The sequence below is a fragment of the Anopheles marshallii genome, chromosome 3, assembly GCF_943734725.1.
Source record: "Anopheles marshallii chromosome 3, idAnoMarsDA_429_01, whole genome shotgun sequence".
Taxonomy (NCBI): Eukaryota; Metazoa; Arthropoda; class Insecta; order Diptera; family Culicidae; genus Anopheles; species Anopheles marshallii.
In genome coordinates this window covers 41,702,898-41,729,825 of record NC_071327.1, presented here as the reverse complement: position 1 = coordinate 41,729,825, position 26,928 = coordinate 41,702,898, and the positions used below count along the sequence as shown (strand labels likewise).

At 41.8% G+C, this 26,928-nt stretch overlaps 1 protein-coding gene across 1 annotated transcript; it reads right to left on the bottom strand.

Annotated features, from left to right (window-relative positions):
- Nucleotides 1-195: 195 nt before the first annotated feature.
- Nucleotides 196-26,928, bottom strand: LOC128715689 (neurogenic locus protein delta). The gene is made up of 6 exons (XM_053810601.1): nt 26,869-26,928; nt 11,747-12,052; nt 3,937-4,000; nt 3,306-3,554; nt 2,821-2,875; nt 196-2,521 (listed from the first exon to the last, which is right to left on the bottom strand). The coding sequence occupies exons 1-6, from the start codon at nt 26,926-26,928 to the stop codon at nt 196-198; spliced, it is 3,060 nt and encodes a 1,019-aa protein (XP_053666576.1).

The following is a 26,928-nucleotide window of genomic DNA, read 5'->3' as shown; positions in this document are numbered from 1 at the left end:
AATTGTATGCCCCTGCTTCATGAACGCAAATATCCTGGCAGAGAACGTAGAAATATGAGTGTTTTGCGATCATTCTCTCTGTAGATTTCTTTTGGTTGAAATTAAGTTATTGGTACGTAATAACATCGTACGTCGCACGTAAGGTACGACCAGTTGACTACGGCTAAGCTATGTAACAGAAGTGCTCGCTAGTGATTAAATGTGTGGAGGACTGCAAGGTCCAACAACTGTATGACTACCGCCCACTACACCTACTGGTGTGGCTGCGTTCCAACGGGAATGGCATAATCGTCCCGACTCAGACAACACCGATATGCGCTTATCGAATAAATCTTTTCCACTAGCACTGCTACAAGATGGTGCCACGGAGGACACCACGGTTGGAGACGACAGTACAGTGCCCCCTACAGTTGCGCCATTTGCTGAGGTATGCTGAAGAGATGCTGCAGATGTTTGCGACAACATTGGAGTATGATGGTTTTGGTGCTGGTGCTGCTGCTGTAACAGTAACGATGGATCTGTATTGAGTTGTTTCTGCGATTTGGCACGTTGCAATGTCGAAGAGGACGTCATCGTGGGTCCATCATCTGTGGCGCTTAGGTATAATAAAGCACCAGCACTAGTAACGCCACCACCACCACTGGCTGCTCCTCCTCCACCCACAGCTGTCGTGGCCATGAGACAGCTATTATCATCCATATTCGCACCACCGAGCAATAGTGCTGCGGATGCAACGCTTCCACTAGCAGCACCAACATTTGCACTACAGTTCCCACTACTACTACTGCCGCCGCCGCCACCACCAACGCCTCCGCCACTACCTGACGTAGGTGGGGACGGCATATTGTTGATGCTTTTATCCCAGGTGTTCTTAATCATGTGATGCGAACTGTCAAAGTTCGAAAGAGTATTGCTACTGTTCCGTTTCTGACCCGAGGACTGGAGGTGATTGTGAAAGCCATTATGGTACTGTTGCTGTTGCTGCTGCTGCTGGGAAGTGGAATGAAGCAAGCCACTCTGTGATGTGGTTGATGAGGAAGACTGTTGGTGATGAAGTTGATGTTGCTGCTGCTGTTGCTGCTGCTGCTGCTGCTGTAGATGATGATGATGGTGGTGTGACGAGGTGGATAGATTATGAGATGCGTTTTGTTCGTTCTGTTTCCTCGCTTCTGCATCGTCCTTTTCCTGCTCCCGTTGGCGTTTTCGCTTCAGACAGATAACGATAGTAGTCGCGATAAATGCCAACAGAGGAGTCGATATCGAGAACATTGCTATTAGGACGATCTGCCCACTGCTTAACCCATCAGCATGACGACTGTTACTCTCCACTCCGTCTACACCGCTGTAACGCTGCTGTTGCTGCGGATGATGATGATGGTGATGAATGTCGCCACCATCAACGGCAGCATCTCGCTGAACTGCCGTGGACGACTCTTCCTCACAAGAATGGCCACGGTAACCACCGGCACAAACGCATTGGTAACTGTTTACCCTATTGATGCACGTGCCACCGTTCCGACATGGGGCTGAAATGCATTCGTCTACATCGGCACTGCAATCCTTGCCAGTAAAACCGGCCCGACACTGGCACCGATAATCGTTCTCCAGATTTGTACAAATGCCACCATTTGCGCAGGGTTTCGTGAGACAGAGATCTACCTTTTTTTCACAGTGCGTTCCAATGAATCCGGGTATGCACTGACATTTAAAATGGTTTTCTGCATCAAGGCACGTGCCTCCGTTCAAGCACGGATTACCGACGCAATCATCCACATTTTCTTCGCAACGATCACCCACAAATCCATCCGGACAGAGACACATCAGCAATCCATTATTATTATTTCCGGTTCCAAAAAATGATGCTGACAATGATGATGATGATGATGATGATGATGCGGCAGAAGAAGAGACCGCAGTGGAAGATGGTCCGGCCACGTGACAAGTACCGCCATTGGCACAGTAGTTGGAATAGCATTCACCGGATTTGATCTCGCATGCCGTCCCACTATACCCTGGTGGACAATCGCACCGGAAGTTGGATGTTGTGGATGACGAGGAGGAAGAAGACGCTACCACGTCGACGCACGTTCCTTGATGGCATGGCTTTTCTGCACATGTGATAGCTTCCCGTTCACAGTGCCTTCCCATCCAGCCTTTCGCACAGTGACACTGATACTTGCGTCCATCGGCGTCCATCGGTGTCTCTCCATCGGACACATTCTGGCAGGTGGCACCATTAAGGCAAGGCTGATCAGTGCAGCTCGTGATGCTCAGTTCACATTCAGTACCCCTGTAACCCGGTCGGCACTGGCACGTGTACAATCCCTGGCCCGTATTGAAGCAGGTGCCCCCATTCAGGCAAGGTTTGTGGTTGGTGCAGTAGTTTAGATCCTGATTGCAAAACAGCCCTCCCCAGCCTTCCTTGCAGACGCACTCCCAGGGTTTTTTGCATGTGCCGTGCAAGCAACCGGGATAGGGTTCACATTCGTCGCACAGCGGACCTTTCCATCCTGATTGGCAACTAAAGAACGTGGCAAAACAAACGAAAAATAAGAGAGAAAGCAAGATCAATATTAAAACCTCATCGGTTTTGGCCATTTAATGCAGCAGATCACGTTGGTTAAGCGGCGGGGTACGTTGAGCAAAGGGCGCATTAATTACATACAGAGCTTCTCTATATGCCTTATGCATTTTGTAACCGCACAATGCGGGGGGAAGACGACAGATGCCCTCGGATGAAGGTAAGTATAAAGCAAAGTGGAAAAAATCATGCTGCTTTAAGAACACACGTTGTGATATAGCGTAAGCTGCAATACTTACTTGCATTCGTTCGGTTTGTTACAGTGTCCGTGAAGGCATCCGGGTGTGCAGCGGGCTGTAAAGATTAAGCAAAAAAGTAACTTTAAATGCTGCTGAGCTTAATATTTTAGCACTTTTTAAAACGACTTAACTGTTCGGTCTATTTTAGTAAACATTTTCAATTATCTACACTAGACGCCATTAACCTATACTTCTCGGTATCATATTTTTCAAATCAATTCAAATTTAAAAAAATTAAGGTAAAATTTAATCACTCCACCGTCCCTAAACTTCGATCGATAAATTTGCATTTGCCGATAGAAACATTACGAAATATAAAATTTAAAAAAAAGCTATGAAATTATTGTTATCGCTACTGGCTATTTAATGCAAACTACGTACTGCACGAGCAAGGTTTATATTTTATTAAAGCACTGAGACCCAGGGCATGTTACACAGCGCTAGCAATACCCTAACCGCGTATGTCCCTTCACTACAGTACTCACCAACGGTACAGTATTCTCCCTGCCACCCGGACAAACAAACACGTTCACCGATCGGTGCGCAGGTGTAATGGCCAAATTGATCGTCCCGCTTGCGGCACAAATTGGCACAGCCATCACCGTAGTAGTTCGGATCGCACGTCACCCGGAACGCATACCGTATCATCGTGTGCGATGAGTTGTAACTGTCTTCCATCCAGTCGGTCGAAACTTCCAATATACGCTGGATTGAGAGGCGGGAAATGAGGGTACCTGTGTGCCATCGAGAAAAGAAATGCATAATTATTAGTATATGAAGAGAAACACACGAAAATGCCCCACTCTTGTCTTCTTTGTTTATCTCCTGTTTTCCTATTTTTGGTTCCGTTTGGTACCGACGAATACACACGAATAACGACCTTAACTTTTATCCTGGGCCATGGTACACGTTTCATGTATAATAAGGAAAATGCCACTACCGAACCGTAAATTGAGTCAATGAAAAATGTCCAATTAAAAATTGTAAAGTAGCATCCGCTCTTGACGCATTAAAGGAACAATCACGATAGCGGGAACAATCAGTGGAAGCGAAGTCACTTAATCGAGATATTTAATGTACATTAACTAAATCTAACAAGTTTTTCTGATTATTTACCTGGTGATCGCGTCGTTGTTTCGTTTGTATCGTGCCATGCTTCTATAATCAGTGTAAAATATCCCTGGAAAAAAGAGAAAAAAAACACCGTTTATGCGTTGCGTTAACTTTTTCATACAATTGCAAAAAAACCTGTAAAAACCATTAAAAAAACAATTCAAAAGTTACATGATTTTTTAAATAAAAACAGCACTCAAATCTTGCTTATGGAAATGTAACGAAGTGTTTAACAATAATCACATAAGTCGTTCACATATGAGTCTTAAGCTTGTTGTCTTAAGCAGCCCTATTCTGTGCCTCCTCCAAGCCTACATTACGGGTATGTTCGTTTAAACTGGCAACACAGACAACACACACAAACACATACATACTAAACAATACTCTTCTATATGGAGCATTGCAAACAAGCTTACACTACTCTGCTTCCACCGTGTAGCACTGTCCAGCTATCCGGCTCTGTTCGGCTATTTCTGCTGAAGGTCGTATGAAATTTTGTTGGGTAAAGCTTTTTGCCAACATGTCACAACACACGGCTGCAGGTCTCGCGCCCTTTCCATGCCTGGACCGAACGCTTGCTAGACTGCATCGTATGCTAATGGATTGAGGAGGTTTGACAAATTCCATGTGCCATATTTCGCAACTGCACTCACCACTTTCATACGGGAGGAGGAGAGACAAAACGGGTTATGAATAGAGTTCACTTGCGGCCGGTAGATTCTTGGTGAACCTGTACCCGTTTGGTGGGTTAGATTTTACTATTTCTATGACCCACCAATCGAAACCACAACAGGTGAACAAATTGCAAAAACCTGTTTCAAATCTCGTACCAACATTGCAGCATTACTTAGTCATAATGTTAGTATGATGATCAAACTAATTATTTGCCAGGGACTAGACAAAATAGTTCCAAACATATATAAATTTGTCATCTACTATTTTTCATCAAAATAATTGTGTTGCAAAATTGGAATTTGAGAATAAACGAATACATACCGCAAAGACGGCTTCGAAAAACAATAACCATAGTCACATTCCGCATCGAATGGTTACGAAAAAAGCAAATCATTTCCCCTATGCAACACATGCAGAACGGATTTTTACGGAAAGAAAAAAAAATATTTAAAAAAAAACAAAGCGCGCTCATGATTCCATTCTATGTGTTATTTGTGTAGCATATTGGCAGGAAACGGGCAAGTTTTTATTTTTACACATTTGCTGTGACAAATCGACAAAGTGGAAAATAAATTGAAAACATTGCTGCTGGCACATTCTTGCATAGCACACAAATTCCAGATGCTTAGAAGCGTTGGTCTATCTGTATGTGTTTTAACTTGCGGGAAAATATATTTACAATAAAACTTTTAAATTATATATATATATATATAGCACGTTATAAGAATTTGTTTTGTTAAAATTTAAATGATTGAACAATGGTACCTATCGCGACCAGAAGGGAAAATTTTAGACTTTTAGACTAAACACTGATTTAGTCATATCGACCATTAACTTTTACTCTTATCTCTTATTTTACTCTTATTTACCCTTAGTCCAGAATCCCATTCGGATCGTTCTCCCGTACCAAGGACGGATTATCCGTCTACGTCTAGTCTAACCAGAAATGACAGACATGGCCCTTAGTAGGTCGTTACTCTAAAGACAAAGAATGTTTCACACACTGTTGAAAACCAATTATTTCCCTGTCTGCAAACGTGATCGGTTGGATAACGTTAAATCAGGGAAATGCTAGAAATACAAACAGGCAATATAAATCTACCGCAGTAGCATATGTTTAATCAACCTAATGCAGTTTTTTTTCGTTAGAACGGCCTGGCCGTATCGACTTATTTTATCACGTAGCCGGATAGTCAGTCCTTGCTACGGGAGATTGGCCCGGATGGGATTTTGGTCCGGTCCGTTCGTGTGAAGACCGGCGACGCTACCATCATGCCACCGGGCCAGCCTCCTTATGCAGTTATATATAATTGATTCATTAAATAACAATATTTAAAAAAGTTACTTCGACTGGCGTTATTGATCTACAGTTAATGGAAAAGTAGTTAAAGTTCAACTTTTTTTTAATAAAAATAATGTTTTATTATTCATCTCAAGTAATAAAAGAAAAGAGTAATGTTTGAAATAAATTAATGTTATTGATGCAATGGGACGTCATCAGTTGGAGCAAATTTTCAATTATGTTAAATCATTTGAAATGCCATACAACATTTAACATTTTCATTTAAATTGCTCCATTGTATGCACACGTAATCAGTTACCAATCCTGTTCTTCTCAATTATATGCGGTCACGGTCCATGTGGTCCAAGAAATCCCAGGTGTCCTTTTACGTACCGTACCCATTATGTTCAATCTTTTCCATATCCCTTAAAACGTGTCCCCAGCACCTTCTACTATCCGGTGTAAATACATTAGAGTTCCGCTAAATGCTTGCCTGCTTGCGCTCATGTGGCGCGTGACAGCTGGCTTGGGGCTTGGTAAGCTACAAATAAAAAATTTCAACCTCTCGCCCAAAAGACCCACTAGGCATAACCAAACTAACTAACAGCCAACAGGTGAGACGATATGCAAGTAGATGATAGTAGCGGACAGAACATTCGCAACAGTAATATTTCCGTGGTGACGGAAGATGGGCGATGATACTATGTTGAGCTGACGGGAAGTGAAGCGAGAGAGTGAGATAGAATTGGAATTGGAGCACCAAGGGAATTGGTAGTTTTTGGGATGGTGGTCGAGAAGAGAAAGAAACGAAAAATAATAATAAAAAAACCTAAACCCCCGATGCGCTCCTCTGTGTGTATATTATGTACCACAAACACGCGCGCACATACACAACACAAACATATATGTACGGGTATAAAAATATACTTTTCCATCTGGCTCCATCCAAGACGGCCCCGACGACTACGGAACGCCATCACCGCCGCCACCGTCGCCGGCTGGCAGCGGTCGGTTTGTGCTCAATTAGATTATGCTGGTTGGTTGGCTTGCCTGCCTTCGTCTCTGTCTGCTGCTTGCGTGTGCCGCACACACCAGTCAGCCTGCTGCTCTGTTGGATGGATGGTTACTTTGATGAACGATTCAGCACTGTTTTAGTTCTTCTTTTCCTCAGATGGCTGGCTTGCCTCGATGGCTGGCTGATTTCTGCAATTCTTTGATTCTATCTCAACCTCCCAACTCGTTCAGGCAAACAACAATTGGTGCTGGTGCTGCTCACCTGCGGCGGGGCAGCATGTCGTAGTGAGGGGAAGATTGAGGAGATTTATTGTTGTTACTGGTGTTGCTGTTTTCAATTACCATTTTAGCCCCCTGGAATCCCCCGAAGGTACCACCATCGCATCAACCCGTGTCGCTAACCATTTATCCCTTCGAACCCAGGAATCCGATGGCAATATGTGCCGACGGTGGCGACAGATGGATCGAAAGCGGCCTGTCGTCATCGTTGTCACTCCATCGAATGTGTGTCGCCATACAGCGCCGACGTTGCAGTCGCCTACTTGTTGGTGTCTTGTTTTGGTTGCGTTTTTTAATAGAGTTTGGTCTCACCGTCCCTTTTTGCTATGCTATGGTGTGGCTGCATCTTAGACGTTTTGTGTACTTTTAACCCATTCTTATGCTCCGGTTTGCACCTTGCACCCTGATCGATTCGCTCTGGCTCTGGCCAACCAAGGCACTACGCACTATATTGATATAGTCGCGCGCGCACTCGCACTCCTGTTTCTTCGCATCTGATTTTACAACAATGACTGCATTACACCAATAGGCCTGGTGCGAGCGGTGGTGCTCCTGTCTTCTTTTCCCATAGCGCATTGGCGTCGTTACCTTTATACAACCGAGCAAAATAATCACCCAAAGCTTGCTCCTCAACACCAGTTAAGGTGGTGAAAATGATTACACTTTTTCTTTGCAAACCATTCATCGACGGGAGGCATTATTGAATTCTATCGCGTTGAAGAAAAGGCTCCCCTTGAAGTCATTTTATTGATATTTGTTTTTCTTTGCCATTTTTTCGTAAAGAATTTGCTAAGTGCATTTGAAAAGATCGAATGTCTCAGTTTCAGAGATAGACCGACTGCTTTTCAACAACAACAACAAAATCCAACTCCATTTATCCTCTGAGTTCAAACTCAAATCCCTTGCTGCATCTAGTACCCCAGACGAAGGACACATGCATTCCGATCGAATTCCTCGGTTCACCGCAAGCGGTCTAAAAAGAGAATGTCAACTAAGCGCAAACATCACGCTTCAGGTTCATTGGAAAGTTCGTTACGAATTATCCTGATCTAACCATTGCTGGGTCAATAGCGATATATATTCTCGAAATGATTTCCAAATCATACTCACAACTAAAGGATTGGCCCGGTGGTAAAGAATAAAAAATTTGGTGAAAAATCGTCTTGAAGAATGTGTTGCAATTTTTAGTTACTAATAGAAGTTGTAAAGAGTTCAAGTCACCTCCGTACGTGAATACCTAAAGGTAAGGGTGATGATAGTAAGGCACCAAAGACGGCACCGTAAAAAAGCAGCTGCTTCACGCATCGTGCCAACGTACTTTCAACAGTGCGCTTCTTCTTTTCGCTTCAACCGAAAGCACAATTTGGTAACGCCGTACTAACGAATGTTTTATGAGAAGATGTGGTGCTTCGCTGCCTATCATCACTAACTGTAACAACAGTGCCAGCATTGTGCATTTTGACTTTCATGAAATCACCCTATCGTATGTCGCGCACGCCACAGCAGACGATCATATAATCGTTGCCAAGGAAACCATATACAGCAGCTTCTAACTTTACCAGTATTGGTGCAAACTTTCGTACATACCACCTCGAAGTTCAAACAAGTTCGTGTTGATCAACGAGTGCCGCTGCTGTACTCGTGCGAATATTTATGGAACACTACACGATATGTCAAAGAGCGTTATCTAGCGTTTTCGTTGATTCTATGTGTACAATGGTGTTGACATTTTATGTTAGTTGAACAATTTAATATACATGTTCGAATTTATAATCTAAATTTGCTTAATATCTCTGGGTAACCAGCTGGTCTTGTGAAAATGTTTGAAAAACATTTCATTCCAAATCGCAAGAGTGCTTTAGCCCCCCAGCTTTAGAAATAATTATATCAACGTGCAGATATACGGAACATACTATATATCTCTCTCTCTCTTTCTTCTTGGCGTAAAGACCTTGTAAGGTTATGCCTGCCATTTCTGGCTTACTAGGCTTAATTTTACCACGTAGGCGGATAGTCAATCCTACGCTACGAGATACGAGAGATTGGTCCGGATAAGATTTTTGCCCGATCCCGTCGTGTGATGAACGGCGCCAGTACCAATACACCACCGGCCACCCCATATGGAACACCCGTATATTACGATTTCATCCTACATCCGTATTCCATCCATGCGACACCCGTATCCATCCAACAAAGATATAAAATGTCTAAAAGATGAGCAGCCAAAAATTAACAATTTAATGCCCAGGTTGGTTAAGGAAAATTGTAGTTGTCTGTTAAAAGTTTTTTGCTTACATCTCATTATCGCACACAATTGAAGCTTTCGACAGTTACGGTTGAGTCAAAATTGCATCCGTTTAATAACATCTTAAATATCGGTTCCATTCTATTAAAAAAAAATAACGCATTATTTATTTTTAGCTGGCAAATATGGAGAAATTATGCCCGAAAATATAGTTAAAAACTATTAAAAGTACATATTTCTTATCATAAGTTATACACTATATATCATAAGCTCCTACTGCACCTACACATATATCCATCAGTGTACATTATATGCACACGCTGCTGCTTCGACGATCAAAACTGACGGCAGCAGGCGCAAAATGTGCCGTACGAAACACCACCGCCTTAGTGTGCCTTCGGTGTATCAGGAGCAATTCACGTCACCCTACACTGTGAGCGCCAAACATTTAGCAGCAGCCGCAGGCACACCGCACGGATACGCTACGAACGACGCTACCAAAACCTGAATAGCAGATGTTCCCAACAAAGTGGAGAAAAGCAGACGTGCCCTTGCGTCCTGCTTAGTACCCCTGCGAGAGCAACCGAAACCAGACCAGACCAACACGTATGCGCCCCGGGTCGGGTCTCGGTCGGCTCTCGCTCTCCTTGTCAAAAAGGTTGCGCTTTTTTGGATTTGTTGCATGTTTATACCTCTCGTTCGGTTTTGTCCCTTATTTTTTAGCATTTTTGTGTGTTTTCGTTACCACATGGCACATTTTACCATCGAGCTTCCGCTGCCTCGTTCCATACCATAATGCACCCTCACATTCCCACCCACAAACGGTTGTGAGGGCCGGTATAACGTCTAAGTTATCTGCTGTTTGCACACCTCGCGCACAACGTGCGTCCCGTCCGAATTCGTCACTACGTTGTGTTTAATACAGTTTAATATGCACCTCCATCGCTCATTCGTTAAATTGATATAAATGTTTTTTGCTTTAGTTGAAATCTCGGATAAAAGTGCTATCCACGTTGAGCTTCTCCCATCTCCCGTCACTCTAGTTCCAGCAGCTTAACTAAAGCCGTGCCACCTGCTCACCCCATCGTGCGCGGGTCGAGGTATTTAAAAAGCTTCAGCGTATTGCACCATGCCAGTGTCGGAGGCCGTCGTTTTGTGCTTTACTGCTGCAATGCAAACGAAGCAAACTAACATTGTGTACTCCATTTTCTTTCAAGTCAATTTTCCCAGGCTTAGACAATAGTAGTGAAGGCCACAGCGATTTGGAATCGGTAGCCTGAGGATGCGTAGTGGTAGTATGAGGGACGACGAGAATGTCATTGGATCCCAAAAAAATAAATGCTTTCCCGTACACACCTTTCTGATACTACCCTGGGTGCGGCTCAGTTGGTGAAACGCCCAAATCCGATTTACAATACAAACACTACACCTCATATTTACGAGTTATGTGAAGTGCAACTGCAACTATAACACTGCAACAACCTTATTCTCAGCTACGTGAATCTGCAACAGCCAATTCAACAAACTAACATACACACACTTTTTCTTTTTTCGACATTATGGTGGGAGCCATTTTGCTGTACTTTGACTACAGATTAATAATGCGTTAAAGCCCTATTAATCGAAGGATCATTCACATTTTTATCATTTTTAGCCAATATTATTCTACTAAAAATATTCTGTTTTTTTAGTGTTGACCTTTTCTATCCTAAGTGGTGTAAAAGAGTAACACGATACGAAAATATGATAACTGCACATCTAGGTTATCATCCGATAAATTACCACCAACACCAACACGATCATGCGATCACGACAGCAGTATTATTTTTAACATTCCCCTCCTTGACTCTCATTACAAATAAACAGCTATGTATGCAAACCGATAATAAATACATATGGTGAAACAGATTGAAGGTGCTTCGAGTCGATAAAAAAAGTAGCTAGGAAACAGCCGTAGCACACATCCGGTACGGTTCTTTGTATTGAAGAGGAAGCAGCTGGCTGCGTTTCATCCTTGCGTGTGTTGACCAGCAACGAAAAAAAAACCGGTATACAGGTATAGTTTTACATTTTTTATCGTGATTCTTGTTCCAACGTTTTTACCTGCTTGTATCATGTTAACATTTGTACCGAAATTGTATCCTAAACAATAAAAAATGAAGAATACAAATTAAGGGCTTTCGTACAGCAACATAGAATTACTCTATATCGATACATTTTAAAGAACTTGTGTTTTTTTTTCATTTAGTTTTTATATAACTTAAGACTACTTTATTCACACATGAATAAATAAAAGTGCACAATGTGCATCTACTTACCGGCCAACCAAAATCGAACGGAAATCGTAACGGATTGGCGAAACCTTCCGTTGTGCCAGTGATCGCTGTAAAGTTCAGTGTCGTCCCTTCCAGCACGGGCGTTATGACGTCACCGAATGTGCAGGGTGAGGTTGTATCGATCGTGGCCTGGTAGTGCTTCAGACAGGCTCGGAACCGCGTTTTGCAGGTTCCGATGCAACGACCAAGTGCATCCGCCTTCCCGGAACAGCACCTTTCATTGTGGTCGATGCTTTTCTCGTTTTGAAAGTAGCGTAGCTCCAGCTCAAACAATCCCGAACCGGCAACCTGCATTATGGTAAAGAAAGAAAGGGGAAGAGAGGGATATAATTAAACGCCAAAATTTCAGCAGACGCGTACTCATGCACGAGCATCAGTTCCAAGCAACCGGGAGAGTGAATCATGTATGCGCACTCTTCAATTGTCGGTAGTAAAGGGAGAGGAGCGTATGTAAAAATAAAAGGTCGTAATTTATGTTAGTAATTGTGAAGCCCGGTTGAGCTTCAACTCAGCAGCTCTGCCCCGAGATGCAGCACCAGCAACAGACAAACTACCGCACATTAGTCTTCTACCGATGCATGTGCACATGTTGCAATGGCATATACACACGCTCCGTTTTCCAGCGGGAAATATAATGATGCGCAACGGAGCGCCACACCTTGAAGCCACGCGACCCAGTCGTCTCTACTGATTTTGAGTATGTACCGTAAGGATGAAATGCGGTGAAAGAGACCTACTATATACAGAATCCGGGGTTTCTAACATCATCATGAAGGTATACTCGAACTTGGTATACTTGGTTCAGGGCGAGGTTCATGAAGTATCGCGGTTGGATTTATAAAAGGTATTTTGACTCCGCTTTTCAACACCGAGTATGCCCTTATATAGTATCCAGGTAGAGCAAGCCAACCGACGATGGAAAAACATTCGTAAATAAGGGAAGTATTTTTCCGAAGTTTTACTTAGCACATTGAAAAATGAAAAACTTTTACCGCTAGAAAATCAATCCTTTTAAAAGTGCAAGTTCGACGAAGAACTTGTTGGTAGGATTAAGAAATACGTAGTTCAGATTTTGTAAATACAACTCTTTTCAAAATTAAAGACAAACCAAAGAACGTTGTATTGATGAACTTGTAACGTGTGTTTTTTGGAAATTGACAACAATCATAAATTTACTTTTTTTTAGATATACGACCTGGCCGTTCTTCTGATAATTAAAAAAAACTTTTCATGAGCATTATTTTGACATAGAACGGCTCATAACCACCCAAAACTTTTACGGGTTTTTGTATATAAACTGAAACACTGGAACAGATTGAACTCGCGTAAAAGCGTTTAATGTAGTAAAAAAACTACTATCATTGGTTAAAGATTAATGAAAATATTCAAAATGGATTTCAATAATTTGGCGAGTCTTCTTTATTTCTAATGTCGTTCTTGAGTTAACCCAGGGTTCTCCAAACTTTTCAGCCCACGGGGCGCATTGGTTGAAACAATGATAGCGTGGGGGCCACTTACACATTACAGAGTTTTACATTAGATAGGACATGGCGAATCCAACTCGCACAAACAAATAAGATTGATACGAATATTTATATTCTAAAACAAGTAACATAGTTTACTGAATCGCTAAAACTGGAATTGAAATCGTATGCATAATTTGGGCCGGACTGTTTACGTACTAGCGGTCAGCGTTGAACTACAAAATTAGGTTGGAAAATAATCACAACTATTTATCATAATGTTAAATCGATATTATTTACTACCTTCGTTTTTAATTTTCGTACATTGATTGTGTATATTATATCTCAACTTGAATCCGCCAAGTACGTAAACAGTCCGGCCGGATTTGACATTTGACTAAATTGTGCCCTCGAAGCACTAAAATTGTAAATTTTCCCGTACGTAGAACTGACTGTCCAGCTACGGGGAAAAAGCCACAGAAAGCCAGAAATGGCAGGCCTAGACCTCTTGAGCTTGTTGTACCGAAAAAGAAAAAGAAGAAGAAATTGTGCCCGTGACTCCATTTACAGCGATTGCGATTCAGTAAAATGTGTTGTGTTTCACTATCAATCTCCTCATTTATCTTATAAGCTTACGCGATTCATTAAGTTGGGCTCGTCATATTCTATATGTTGTAAAACCCTGTACCTTGCGGGTAATTTACATAGAAGTTGCGCTCGAGATTATTTTTTTCACATTTTATAGTATTGTGTTACCAACTATTACAGTAATTGATATTTTAACAGCTAAAACATTACAACTTTCCTAAATTAAATGTTTTTATTAAAGTGGTAATTTTAGCAATAGCGTCGCGGGCCGCATTGGAGACTCTCGAGGGCTGCATGCGGCCCGCGGGCCGTAGTTTGGAGACCCGTGAGTTAGACGATTGGCCGCTCGACAGATTAATTTTAGATTCATTCAACATTTTAGGGTCCTTGAGCTCCTAAACCAATCCCAAGCAAAATTTCCTTTCGTAATTTTATGAAACTTTTTGGAGTTTAATTAAAGAAAGAGAATGTTTCCTCTTAAAACAAATATAACAATAAATCGATTAATCTTAATATTTCTAATGAATGTTAGTAATTTATTGGTCTTTGAAATAATTCTAGTGCACCTATACTTTTGAAAACGAGTGTATGAACGCTTGAACGTAGAAGCATGGACTTAAACCAATTACAACAATGTGGCTCTAGTAGGTCTCCGATCCAAGTAGTAGACGTTTTACAGTACATAACAGTCGGGTTAATTAAAAACGTGTACACCACTTATTTTATGACACACACATTTAAATTTTCGGCATAATCCAGCATAGTCCACCAAACACCACCCATTTATTTCAAACCATACCAACACAGTTCACATGATTAAGAAAGTTACGAAAACAACGGTACCACAGGTAACTTAAGATGGATCCCTGTGCAAATGAAATGCTATGCTGCCGTACAAATAGAAAGCACAAGACGAGCCGATGAATTACGGCCATGATAGAAGGCATAAACACTTTAAAGTGAAGTTTTAATGATAAGAATCGAAATAATCTTCAGTGCTGGTTCATCGTACCCACGAGTATAAACACAAGTAATAAAACTACCAAATTAAAAGCAAAACTGTACCAAGGGAAAAAGGTTTCGTAAAAAAGGAAATTAAATAAAAGATTAACTTTAGTCTCTAACAAGAAGAGGTCGTAACAACCAACAAATCTCGGTCGCGTGTGCGAACGAAGGCAGCGAAATGAAAGAGAAAATTTTACGTCTTTTTAATGTTTCCAGTGGTTGGGTTTGTGTCTTTCTACCAGACACTACGTTGGTGCTTCCTTCGGTAAAGATCTTCAATCGAGCAAATAAATGTGAACTAATTTCCACCATAAAAATATTGCTTAAAAAACGACAACAGATCTCCATTCCATTCTAAATGTCCATTAGTTTGTGGTATCATCAACGTATTTCGATACTTGTATTCTAATAACTCATCACCATTTTGGCCCCAAAAAAGATATGTTTTAGTCAAACGACATTTCGATATTAGTTTATGGAGGAGTCTTTGGCTTTTATTACCTTCGCCAAAAAAATCAGTATGCTTTCCACCTGGTCCTTCATATGCTATGGATCAAGTTCTACGCCAGGGGTGGTAAAGGGCCGAGTATAGTCATTTTTACATAAAACATCTGTTTTATCAACCCTGGCACCGAGGACCACTCGCAAATTATCGATTTAGATTGGTGTGCAGGCTTCGTGGGAGCCTCCTAGCGGTAAACCCCGAAAAGGCTGGGAAAAAAACTTGAATTCTTCTCGACTTTAGGCAAGATCTTGTAGTCTTACGAAACACCAACTTTCAGATACACAAAGCAATCGATTCAAACTGTATCAAATGCAATTGCGAGTGCCTAGCAGTTAAATGTACGAGTTATTTCTTGTTAAAATGTGAATTTTAATAAAAATAGATGTAAATATAAAAATCTAAAGTACACTATTACTTTAATTTACACCACAACATTGAGAGCAATTTTGAAAACAGTAAATAATGATGAATAATGAACGATTTAATGTTGGGTTATTATTTTGCTTATAAATTTAGTTTTGAAAATTATATGCGTTTGCTTATATATTCCGAGCGCGATAAAGTAGCATTATTTTTAAATCTAATTTTAGATAAATCCCAAATCTTATAACATTCAAAGACAAACATAAATTACGAGCAATCAACGATCAAAGCCAAAAATTTATTGCCTGATTTCAGCAAACAGACGAATAAAACCTAAACTCATCTTCGGCACAACCCCATACCACCACCGTTCCCACATCATTCTCTTGACGAACGGTTGTTTCTCGTCTTCTCTCCTTGTGCTTCGTTTACAAAAGGACACGAAAACGGTGGACCGGAAGCGACGGATTTCCTGTGCTCCGTCGTCGTGCGAACGGTTCCCGTACGTGTGTTCCTGGATGTTGTTTTCCTTTGCAACCCAACAATGGTTACCTGCAGGATCGTGAGTCCTAATAAAAACGTGTGTGCATCTGGTAGAAAACTAAATCACCATCGCAACAGCAGCTTCACAGCTTCATCCGCCATCCGGTGCAAAACAAGCAACCGGAAGTGAACCAACAAAAAAAACAACATGCGGCACTAAGCGAAGAAAATGCCAGTAAGATGAAACGGCAACCAACAGTTGGTGCGCGCCGGCGTTCGTTGAATAAAGTGCTCGAAAGTAAAGCCCCATTTTTTGTGTTGAGATTCACCAACAAGGATATTCAATACGCACACTAAGCAGAACGTTCAGTGTTGGGTTTTGTATGAAATCCTAGGAAGGGAAATGTTACTTTCTTTGAACCTTCGCAACGATATTTTTTTCATCCACAATTTCAAAGGTCCTAATTAATCCGAAAATTTAAAGCGTGGTGTGAATAAAAAAAACTGCATCTTGCGGTGGCATTTTATTGGTACTGTTGCAATGTTTCGGTACCTAAATTTCCAGCATAATTTCACAAAGCACTACGTAGCGCATACGTTGTTACCTATCGTTACCTGCCATCCATCCATTCCAGTAGGTGTTTAGCGGTGAATCACACCATCGAAACGCCTCTTTTGCCCTACACCTTCTAATTTAGCTAATGTAGTCATTGTGTATGCGCATCGATACCCTCCGGATGTAAGCATTAACCAACAAATACTGCGATCATGCAATGAAAAGGTAAAGAAAACAATATCTCATCATCAAGAACTCGGTGATCCTGATTTTCAATCTCTGGAATTCACATAAAGAAGACGTTCTTTCTTCTGTACAGCCACCGTCGCTCCCTACCGGACGGACACAACGACGAGAAGGGAGAATAATTTGGTTAGGCAAACACGATACGGGAGCGAGATAGAGATGGAACCGGGGGATGGTATCAAAAGATAGCACGATTGTTGCATAGGTGGGAATGTATGTTTTTACTAAAGCAAGATTTCGTTGATAGGCCTCCACCTCATGGCGGGTGGCGCGCGCACAAGAAACAATCCCTGCCAGTGAGGGCAGCGAAAAACAGCCGCTCAACGAAATACCGGACTGGGTAAGGAATAAAATCTGACAAACGAATGATCGACCGAACGGTAAGAAAGGTTTGCTTCTTCAGTAGCCAAAGACTCATCTCCGGCGCTTCTCACAGCATCTCAGCACAACAGATCAAGAAGCATAGGGGGTTGGTTGGGGTTGGGAGATTGGGATTGGAGGCCGATTTTTTTCCTTCTTTTTCCATGCCTTAATCATCTCTCACTAGAAGTGTAAACACACCAAAAAAAGAAACAAGCAAGCAATAATATATCTACCACACGCGGGGTACCCACCACCACAAGGGAATAGGGGAAGAAAACAAGAATGAAAAAAATTAACACTAACAGTTGATTTTTCTTGATCCACATCGTTCGCCCACCCAGCATAAATGATCACATGTTCTTCGCCTTTGCCTCATTTCTTTTTACCTATTCTCTCACATTCCCCTCACTCACCTACCCACCCACCCACTCTTTTGATCACTGCGCGTCAATCGTTTTTTTTTTCTCTCCGCGTCCGATCGTTGTCTGATGAGTTTACCGATCAAATTTACCGGTTCAACACAAGTCGGTTAACAAACCTCTTCATTTCAATAGGCGCATTAATGGCAATTCCATCAATAGTCCAAAACCATCACTGCGGTGTTCTCACTTCTATTCCTCCAACCCTACACACACCCTCCCTTCCGACCTACGAATATCAACCACCGGGGGAAAGGAACGATGGCGCGAAGCCCCGAAACTACCCCTGTCATCCTACACACACACAACACACGTACGCCCGACCACCCGCTTACCCACCCTTAAGACCCACTAAAAAGAGCTGTGTGAGGATCACTGCGCGTCTACTTAAGGGCTGGAACGGAGTAGAGAGGGTTAGTCATTCATTGGTGTTTTCATTTTATTTTAAATGCGATTGTGTACGCTTGTTTCACGGTTTTTGTTGTTGTTTTGTTAGTTTGTTGGATGGTTGCGGCAACAGGCAGATTTTCACAAGTTGCCCCCCAAACTTTCCCCACGTTGATTCCTTCATTTTTGTTAATCGAACTGCCCGCCGCTAAGAGCTAAATTGCGTGTATACAGCATACAAAATCACTTCCCCAGCTCATTCGGTTTCACTCTTGCACGTGGCGTTTGTTTGCACGCAAACATGCACACAATATCTTTTCACCCCCGTTTTATCTTTCCTTCTTGCCAGGGCCAACGCGACTGGAACAATAGATACCATCTTCCTTAATACAATCAATTTTGTCGATCGCAATCAACGATCAGCTTAGCTTGGGCCATTCCACTACTGACCACACATGCCACCGCACTACCGACAGGATTGGGCACACTTAACACAGCTCTATGTTCTTGCATTACCATCGCCTCTGTCTCACGTGAATACAGGCGAGAACACACCGAAACACTACCGACCCAACACACATCCTGCGCAGACTGCTGACCAAGGCAGTTCTTGCACCGTCACCCGCAAGACACATCTTTTCGCGCCTGAATCTTCCCTCGGCCATACACAAAGACGAAAGGAGCCACAATAATCAACTAAAGTGTTGTATACATCCATCGCTCTACCATTAACAACCACTCAATGAAGAAAAAGGCTCGGCTCTTATAAGCTGCTGCCTGGTTAAATGTGACTGTGATTTTTTTTTTTCTCTCACTCCCTTTCAAGTGACCATCAATGCTTGATCAATTTCGTTCTATTAATCTGTACTTGAATAACTACCTATTCTCTACGATTTCTACACGCTACCGTTTGGTTGCGTACCTTCTTTTACATTCTTCGCAGTTGCTGGATTTCCATCGGTCTCTGGATGTCGGGATTTTAATATTTGAGCCTGGATTTTATTATCTTGCTAATTCGAACAACTAAAAGCAACGAAAAAGGTCCATTTGGTGAATTGGTTAAGTTATGGCTTGTTATTTATTAAGATTGCACTTTGTATTTGTTTTTCGTTTAATAATTTACACAAATAATGCAGTTCATGTCCAATACAAGTTTTGTGCGAGTGGTCGTAATGCATGAGAGCATGAAGCCGCGCATACTTGTACTAGGTTGACATAAACTTAAATAAACTTAACAGGTAGGTGGTAGTCAGTTCATACTTCGGGAGAACGGTACGGATGCAGCAGAAGCTACAGGAGAGGCCAAAACGAGGCTACGTGACTGCTAAAAGGAGTCCTCCCATCACCTCCCAACACCATCACTAGAAAATTAAATTTAGGCCTACCACACCACGTCTGTCATTATGGACGATCTAAACGAACTTCCGTCTATTAATGCTAAGACAGTGCTGAACTTTGATCCAGGATAGGTGAAATTTTGGACGACTTTAAACTTGCGATCAACTATCACTGTCACACCTGCAAAATTGATTTGTTGGCCAGGCCGCAAGTGATGCATTTGCCTCGATGCATCTCTAACCTAAGGTATTCCTCCACCGTAAATATCTGACAAGCATTCGCTACGTAGGAGACTATGGCGTTAGCGTAAGGGAGGATGTGAATTGATTTATAGAAAATGGTCCCAGCAGTTTCCAGCTCCTAATCACAGAATACCCTCTCCAGCGCTAGGATGAAGAGTAGACAAGCTAGTCCATCTCCTTGGCGCAGATCCTTGGTGGTAACTAAAGTTCCTGAGAGTTTTCCACCCATCATCATAATCATTAACATTTGAAGTTTATGTTCAATGTAGCAAGTTTGGCCGACATACCAAAAGAGCTTATATGCGGCTTTGAAATCAACAAAGTGATTGAAGCAGTGGAGCTAATCCTTCATCTTTTTCATGGACTGCCGCAAGGTGAAAATCTGAACAGTGGCTGATTTTCCTTTCCTGATTTTCTCTGATAGTTTCCAAGTATGGGGCAGATCATACTATAAGTTAGAAAGCTTAAGCTTTTGGCCTGTGTCTGTCCAATAATCCAGGTACAGAGCTGTATCATTCTGTACAGATACGTAAAGGACGTAGCATTTTGACATAATGTCACAAGGGATCATTTTCGCGGAATTACAATTTGAGAAAAATCAATTAATATTCATAAATTTAACTTTAAATTCAATTCATTAGAAACAATATATAAGTCTGATTATTCAAAACAATCCTTTTTCAATTGTTTACATTTTTCGTACACGGGAAACATGGCCTAACCTGGCTCAGACCAGCTAGCAAAATTCTTTGTTATGACATTTGTCGAGCTTGGGTTAGCTTGGGAAACCAATCTAATCCTTGTTTCCTAGGCTTAACTTGGCTTATTATTTGTATGGCGATCAATAAGCCTGGAAAAGTCAAAATGCATAAAAAAAAAACTGGCTTAAAGTATGATTTCGTCCTATATCTTCTTATAATATTAAGCAGATTTAAACTAAGAGCAAACTAATGAAGATTAGGATTGACTTCCAGTAACATCTGTGATTAGCTGGAGTGATATCAACTCAACTCGGTATTTGAAATTAGTCTTCTTTTCAATAAATAAGTAGATCGGAGTATAGTTGGGTTTGTTATGGAAGGATGAGTATGATTCACTATTCAATGACTATTCAATGCTAGATTGTTGACGGTCCCAGTCTTCAACTATTTTCTCTTTAATTAGACAGATTCCAGTAGTACTCGTTCCAGCATCCGTAATTCTTTCCGACAAAAGAATGTATTGTGTTGATCAACAAATTCTATTGCCGCTCAATTTAGCATTTAGGTCAATACACCCTCATCAAAAGCAACTAATACTTTTGCAACTTTCTATCCATGAACTAATGACTAATAAGATAACTAAACTAATCTTGTCTAATCTCGTACCGTAAGGTGTTTTATACGAACGAATCGGATCGATCCAAGGACGCCCAAGTGAATACATTTTAAAAAATACATCCGAAAATTATAAGGCAGGCTTGCTCGTTTAGCAGATAGCTTGGCATAACATAAGTAGTGGCCGCTCTTCACTCAGAATCATCACCGTACTATACTTGCTGCGGAACGAAGTTAAACGGATACATTTAAACGATGATTCATTTCAGGCGGTCGAGCGACAACGGAATCCAATCCGGTACGGCCGAAGAAGAACCGGTCTTACTTGGGGGTTGCCTAGCGAATATTTGTGTGTTGGTTGGGAATTGAAAGCTCTCACATTCAATTTCCATACACAGAATCCTTTCGTACCGCAGTTCCGTACCACCAAACCTAATTCGCCGGGCTAGCGCATTGAAGTGCACAACATCCTTCACCCCTCCACCCACAACACGCGCGCACAATCCTACATTTAACCCGTTCACTGCTATCTGTCGACCCTTCTCCCTCCATCTTCAGTTTTTGTCTATTGCTTCGTTCATATGCACTATACCCTGGTCGACGCTGACAACGGCGAAGTGAAGGGGTTGGTGAAGCGTGGTGTACCGGGCAAAATGAATAGATGGCAATAGAATATTAGAAATTCCATCATCACCAACACTTACTTTTTTAACTCATTACCCACTCAGTGCGGGTGTGCGTGCCTGTGTGTACGTATATATATATATATGTATATATGTATATATAAAAAGCCTTTTAGCTTTGATATTACATAGCATTTGTTTTAATGTCGTCATAAGCTTCTTCTTTCGCTCTCTTGGCTCATTCGCACGCCACCTGCCACCCATCGCCAACAACCGGGATTCCTCCCCCAGTACCACCCCACCAGTGGTTCCATCGTCCCCTGTTAACCTTCAGCGAGATTCTACAAAAATTCAACACTCGTTTGCGTTTTACCCGATCGCTCATTCGCTCGTCTTCTTTTGCCTTGCTGCGTTTTTTCCATTCCTTCGTTGCAGGCGACCTGGAGCTGATGCTATTTTTATTATTGCCCTTGCTGCCGCTGCTGTTGCTGCTGCTGCTATTCTCGATGGCTTTTGCCGGTTTATTCGTTCATTCGCTCGCTCATCCGCTCGTTCGAACCGTGGGAAACAATTCATCCGTTTCATGCGCCTCCCACCTTCTTCCCTGCATCACTCTTTGCACATCTACAGCTACACGGCCTGACCACCTCCTCGCACATTCTCTCTGCACCCCACTCCTTTCATCCACATCACACACTTCCTTCACTCACGCGCTCCACTCACACTAACGCGCGTACCAACACGATCGTTCGGCTCACTCCTTCACCTGGCGGCGCATGGCTCTCTGCTTCATCGTCGTCGTTGCCGTCGTCTTCGTCTACTCCCATCGACCATGGTCTACCTGTGTATGGACGAAAACACGCGCGCTTGCTTTTTCCACACTCAAAAACCAATACGTCGCGTTTTCCGCGCCCATCTTTCGCATTTGCTTACTCTGGCGATTCTTCGCCCGTTCCGTTCATCTGGCCAAGATCGCGTGCGATCACGTGTGCATCTTCATACCGTGGTGTTTCTGGCTTGCACGCCCAGCTTATTCTTCCAGTCAAACCTCCGTGGTAGTGTTGTGCACCATGCGGTCGCTAAAGATCAGTTCTTATGGTTCCCTTTTAATTTTCGTTCGCTGTTGTTTTTTTCTTTCTTTTCCTTCCTGCACGGAACCTCTCTTTCCTTTATGGCCGGTTAGTTAACGTCTCCTTCATTCGCATCTCTTTTGCACAGTGAGACTCCGATCAACGACTGATTACTTCCCTACGATCCGACCCCAACCAAACACGCACACATATTAACTATCAAAGCAGGCCATGCCTGTATAAGCCTACATCTTTCTTTTGACAGCCAAATACATCATGGTCATCTTCGATTGCGCGCATGAAGCTCCACCATGAGGGTAGCGGAGAATCAGAAAGTTAAGATACTCCGATCGTTTTGGGTGTTTTTTTTTCGAACTTGATGTCAGCATATGATTGTGTACGTTTCCATTCTTGTTTGCTTACATACTTTCTATGTTCGCTGTATTATTTTTGCACATGACACACTGTAAAAAAACACACATACACACACAAACATTCACAGCATAGCATTCCTTTGCTTCGCTGCCTGGCAGCACTCGCTGCATCGATCCGGTGAGATGCTCCAGGTGCAGCAAGAGCAATACATCAGTACCAAAATATAAAAAAGCTCGCACACCGAATAATGAAAGAATGGGAATCTCCAAAAAAAAGGAGACCATCCAACAGAAAGGAGACGAAAATAACGAAACAAGAAAAATAAAATATCCAATCCTGTTTGCCGCTGTTGCTACTCAAGATTTTCCCATCCATTAAAAGTTCAACGGGATGTACATGGGATGCAACAAAGGAAGCATGAGAGGATTTTTAAAGCGTGTAGCGAAGAGCTGATGGTGTATAACACAAACAAAAGAAAGGCACAAAAACAGCAAAAAAGCTACACTTTTATCCAGGCAGATTCGCAATCACGTTGCCATAGGTTCGATTGTTTGACACTACGGCCCCGACGATTGTTCTAAGTAAATACCTTCCCGATTGGGGCTCAAAAAGAATGTCTTGTTCGTTCCGAACATCTGACAGCTTTTCCTGAATTATTTTCACTATACCACATTCATTCACTTCCTTGTACCACAGAGCACATTCCACGCATTTACCCATCAACAAAAACAACAACAACACGAAAAACAGCACTAAGAATGTTTTTGCTTGCTGCTTTTCGAAAACACTTCGTAGTTTCGAAATGCTTCACCGGTCGAGCAGACCATTTTCAGTGACATTCCTCTCCCATCGACAGAGATCCAAAGTTTTTTTTTATCTAAGTGGTGGTTTCGGGCAGGTAAATCATAGCTACTTTATGTAAAATTGCTTTCCATTAGTATCACAATGGGAGACTATTTTTAAGTTGTTCACACTGTATCTTTTGGTGTTTTTTCTTCGTAGAATCTTCTATTTCCTGCGATTCGAATTCGACCCTTTCTGGAGATGGTACACCATGCCAAAGGATGTGTTCTTTATTTCCTCTCCAGTGGGCATTGCATTTCATAGAACACGATAAATGCGACTGATTGCAAGTGGATTTTTTTCAGGTTTTTGGTGTTTATGAAAAAAAACTGTACAATGTTATCCTACGTTTATCCGTTTATCCTACGTAACAGCCTGCATACATGGACATATGACGAAGCCTTCTTAGCTGTGAAGAACTTTAATAACCTAGTCGCTATTATGACGAGTTTATCCAGATTCGGTGTACGGTCCAACACTCAGAAAGTCGTCAATCCAATCGCATCTGGCATCAATCTCAAACTCAGTATACTGCATTTGGCATTCTCAGTATCTGGTCTTTCAGTATCAATTCTGAACAGTGGTCCAGCGATATCTGTAGCATTATATTCAACGCATTAAGGACGGTCAAACCATGGCCATACCGAGCATCTGTTGAGTTTAAAGATTTGGGTTTTCGTTTCTAACACAAATCTCTCGGTGTATTTCAATCTGAATTTGAGAAAATATCAGCATCCCTTTTCCAGATTTTCGAGAAATTCGAAACATTGAAGAATAGCTTAAGAAAAAGAAAATGAAACAATCGTTCCATCTACCCTGGTAGGGGCAGGCTAACCATTCCCTAGTGCAGGTAGATGGCAGGATTTTCCTGGCGAATTCCGCTAGCAACGAAGGATAATGGAAGATACACTAACGCAGGTCATTTATACACATGGCGAGCTTTTTTCCTTACAGAGAAATAAATCTACGATGCACAGAAGCAAACGTATCAAATAACTTCAAAATCTTTCTTCTGATACAAACCTCAGAAGGTTTTGACCTGCTATTTCTATCTTTTCCTTACCCCGGACGGACGGACGATTCGAACGATGTGTCGTGTTGAAGATCGGTTATAACTCTTCTTACCAAGGATGTAATTAATTGCAAAATTCAAATAACGATGCCCCATGCTCTTGGTTGGATAGCAACAAAATTTAGTAATTTACAGTTTTGAAGTGTAACTTCTAGCTGGTCAGTGAAATCAATGTTCAACATGCCTGTTGAACATATTCAACTAGTGTTGCCAACATTCATATCTACATGCGAAGTATCTTGCTGTTGCCGCCTGTATGCTTTGCTTGCATGAATGCCTGTTGCATGTAAAGTGATGCCCACGATATACTGTTCGATTAGCAGATGTTTTCACCCTCGTAAATCAACAAAAGGACTAGGAAGAACATGTTTGAACTGTGCTTCGTCTGAAGTATGAAATTACGTACAACCCGTACAGATGCGAATATAAATATATTTATATTTAAAAAAAAAACATATGTATAACCTTATATATATAACCATATAAAAACCATCACATGGATTTTTATGGGTCATTTTTAACAAGAAATAATACAAAATAAGCCCCATACGCAGGACTGACTATCCAGCTACGGGTAGGTAAAGTCACAGAAAGCCAGAAATGGCAGGCCTAGACCTCTTGAGGTCGTTGTTACCGATAAAGAAGAATAAAAAATAAGATGATAAAAAAGTTTAATTTTATACTTTACATGACAATGTATTATGTATATACTAACATCTAGGTTGATGCTATTCTACATGGTGAAAAATGCACGCTTACATTGGTTGAGAATAATATGTCAATTGTTTTTCATTGTAAAAAATCAGTTTTTAAGCGATCGAAATAAAAACGCCAGCAGGCGACTGATGTACCTTTTGCACATCACAAAAAAAACATTAGACGAGGAGAAATCCCGCTGGCAAGCATCATGCGTCTCTTTGTGTGAGTGTGTATGGCATTTGCTATCGTACGCACACACACAACCGTATGCCGGCTCGGCTTGTTTTTCCCAATCGGACGCACACATCTTTGGCGGACGACAGTTGTGTTACCCATACCATTTCGACCCAACAGCCAGGTGGCATCGTTTCAACTCTCTAGCGGGGTGAATGCTGACATACTAAAAGTACACCTTTTCCTGCAAGAGGTGAGGACGTTGCAAGGGAAAAGGCACAAAAAACGCGATGGAAAGGAAACATAAAAAACGCGTATAAATACATTTGTGAATGATGATGCAAAAGGGGTGAACTAACAACAGCAGACGAAGAAGCTAAAAAAACTGCACCTTTCGCATGGTACTTGGTAGCGTTTTCGGGAAAAACGAATAATGAGCAAAAACCTCCACCGAAAAAGGGTAGGCAGGAGCGGGTATCAAAAGAGAAATGGCAAAGAGTGCTTTCCTTAGTACGTGAAAATTAAAGGTAGATCATTTTGGGGCGAATTTAAGTGTGCCCCGTCGTCCGTTCAACACTGTTGATGGATGCACATAGCGTGAATCGTGCATTTCCTCCGCAGCATTACAATTCTCTTGTTTCTCACTTCTGTTCCCTTCTTCCCGACAACGGCGGGAGAGAGAGAGTGAGAGAGAGAGGGATATTCTTCTGCTTTTATGTAGTTCTTCTGCCATATTCGACCATGTTGCTTTTATTTTCTCTACCTTTCTGGGAGTAATCGCCCAATCATTCAATCCTCGTTATTTTCCATTTTTCTTCCATTTTAGTTCCCTATCCAGGGCCCGACTACGATCCTCAGATGCGCACGGCAGACTATTTTGGCGACTTGAAGATTGATAATGAAAACTTCAAATGAAATGGTTAGTGCAGTAGGCTGGGAGGAAAATAATATTATCTCACAATTAGCAAACTTACCTCGAGCACCAGGAATTGTGACGATACATAGATGCAGGCTAAGATGTAAATCCAATTCAT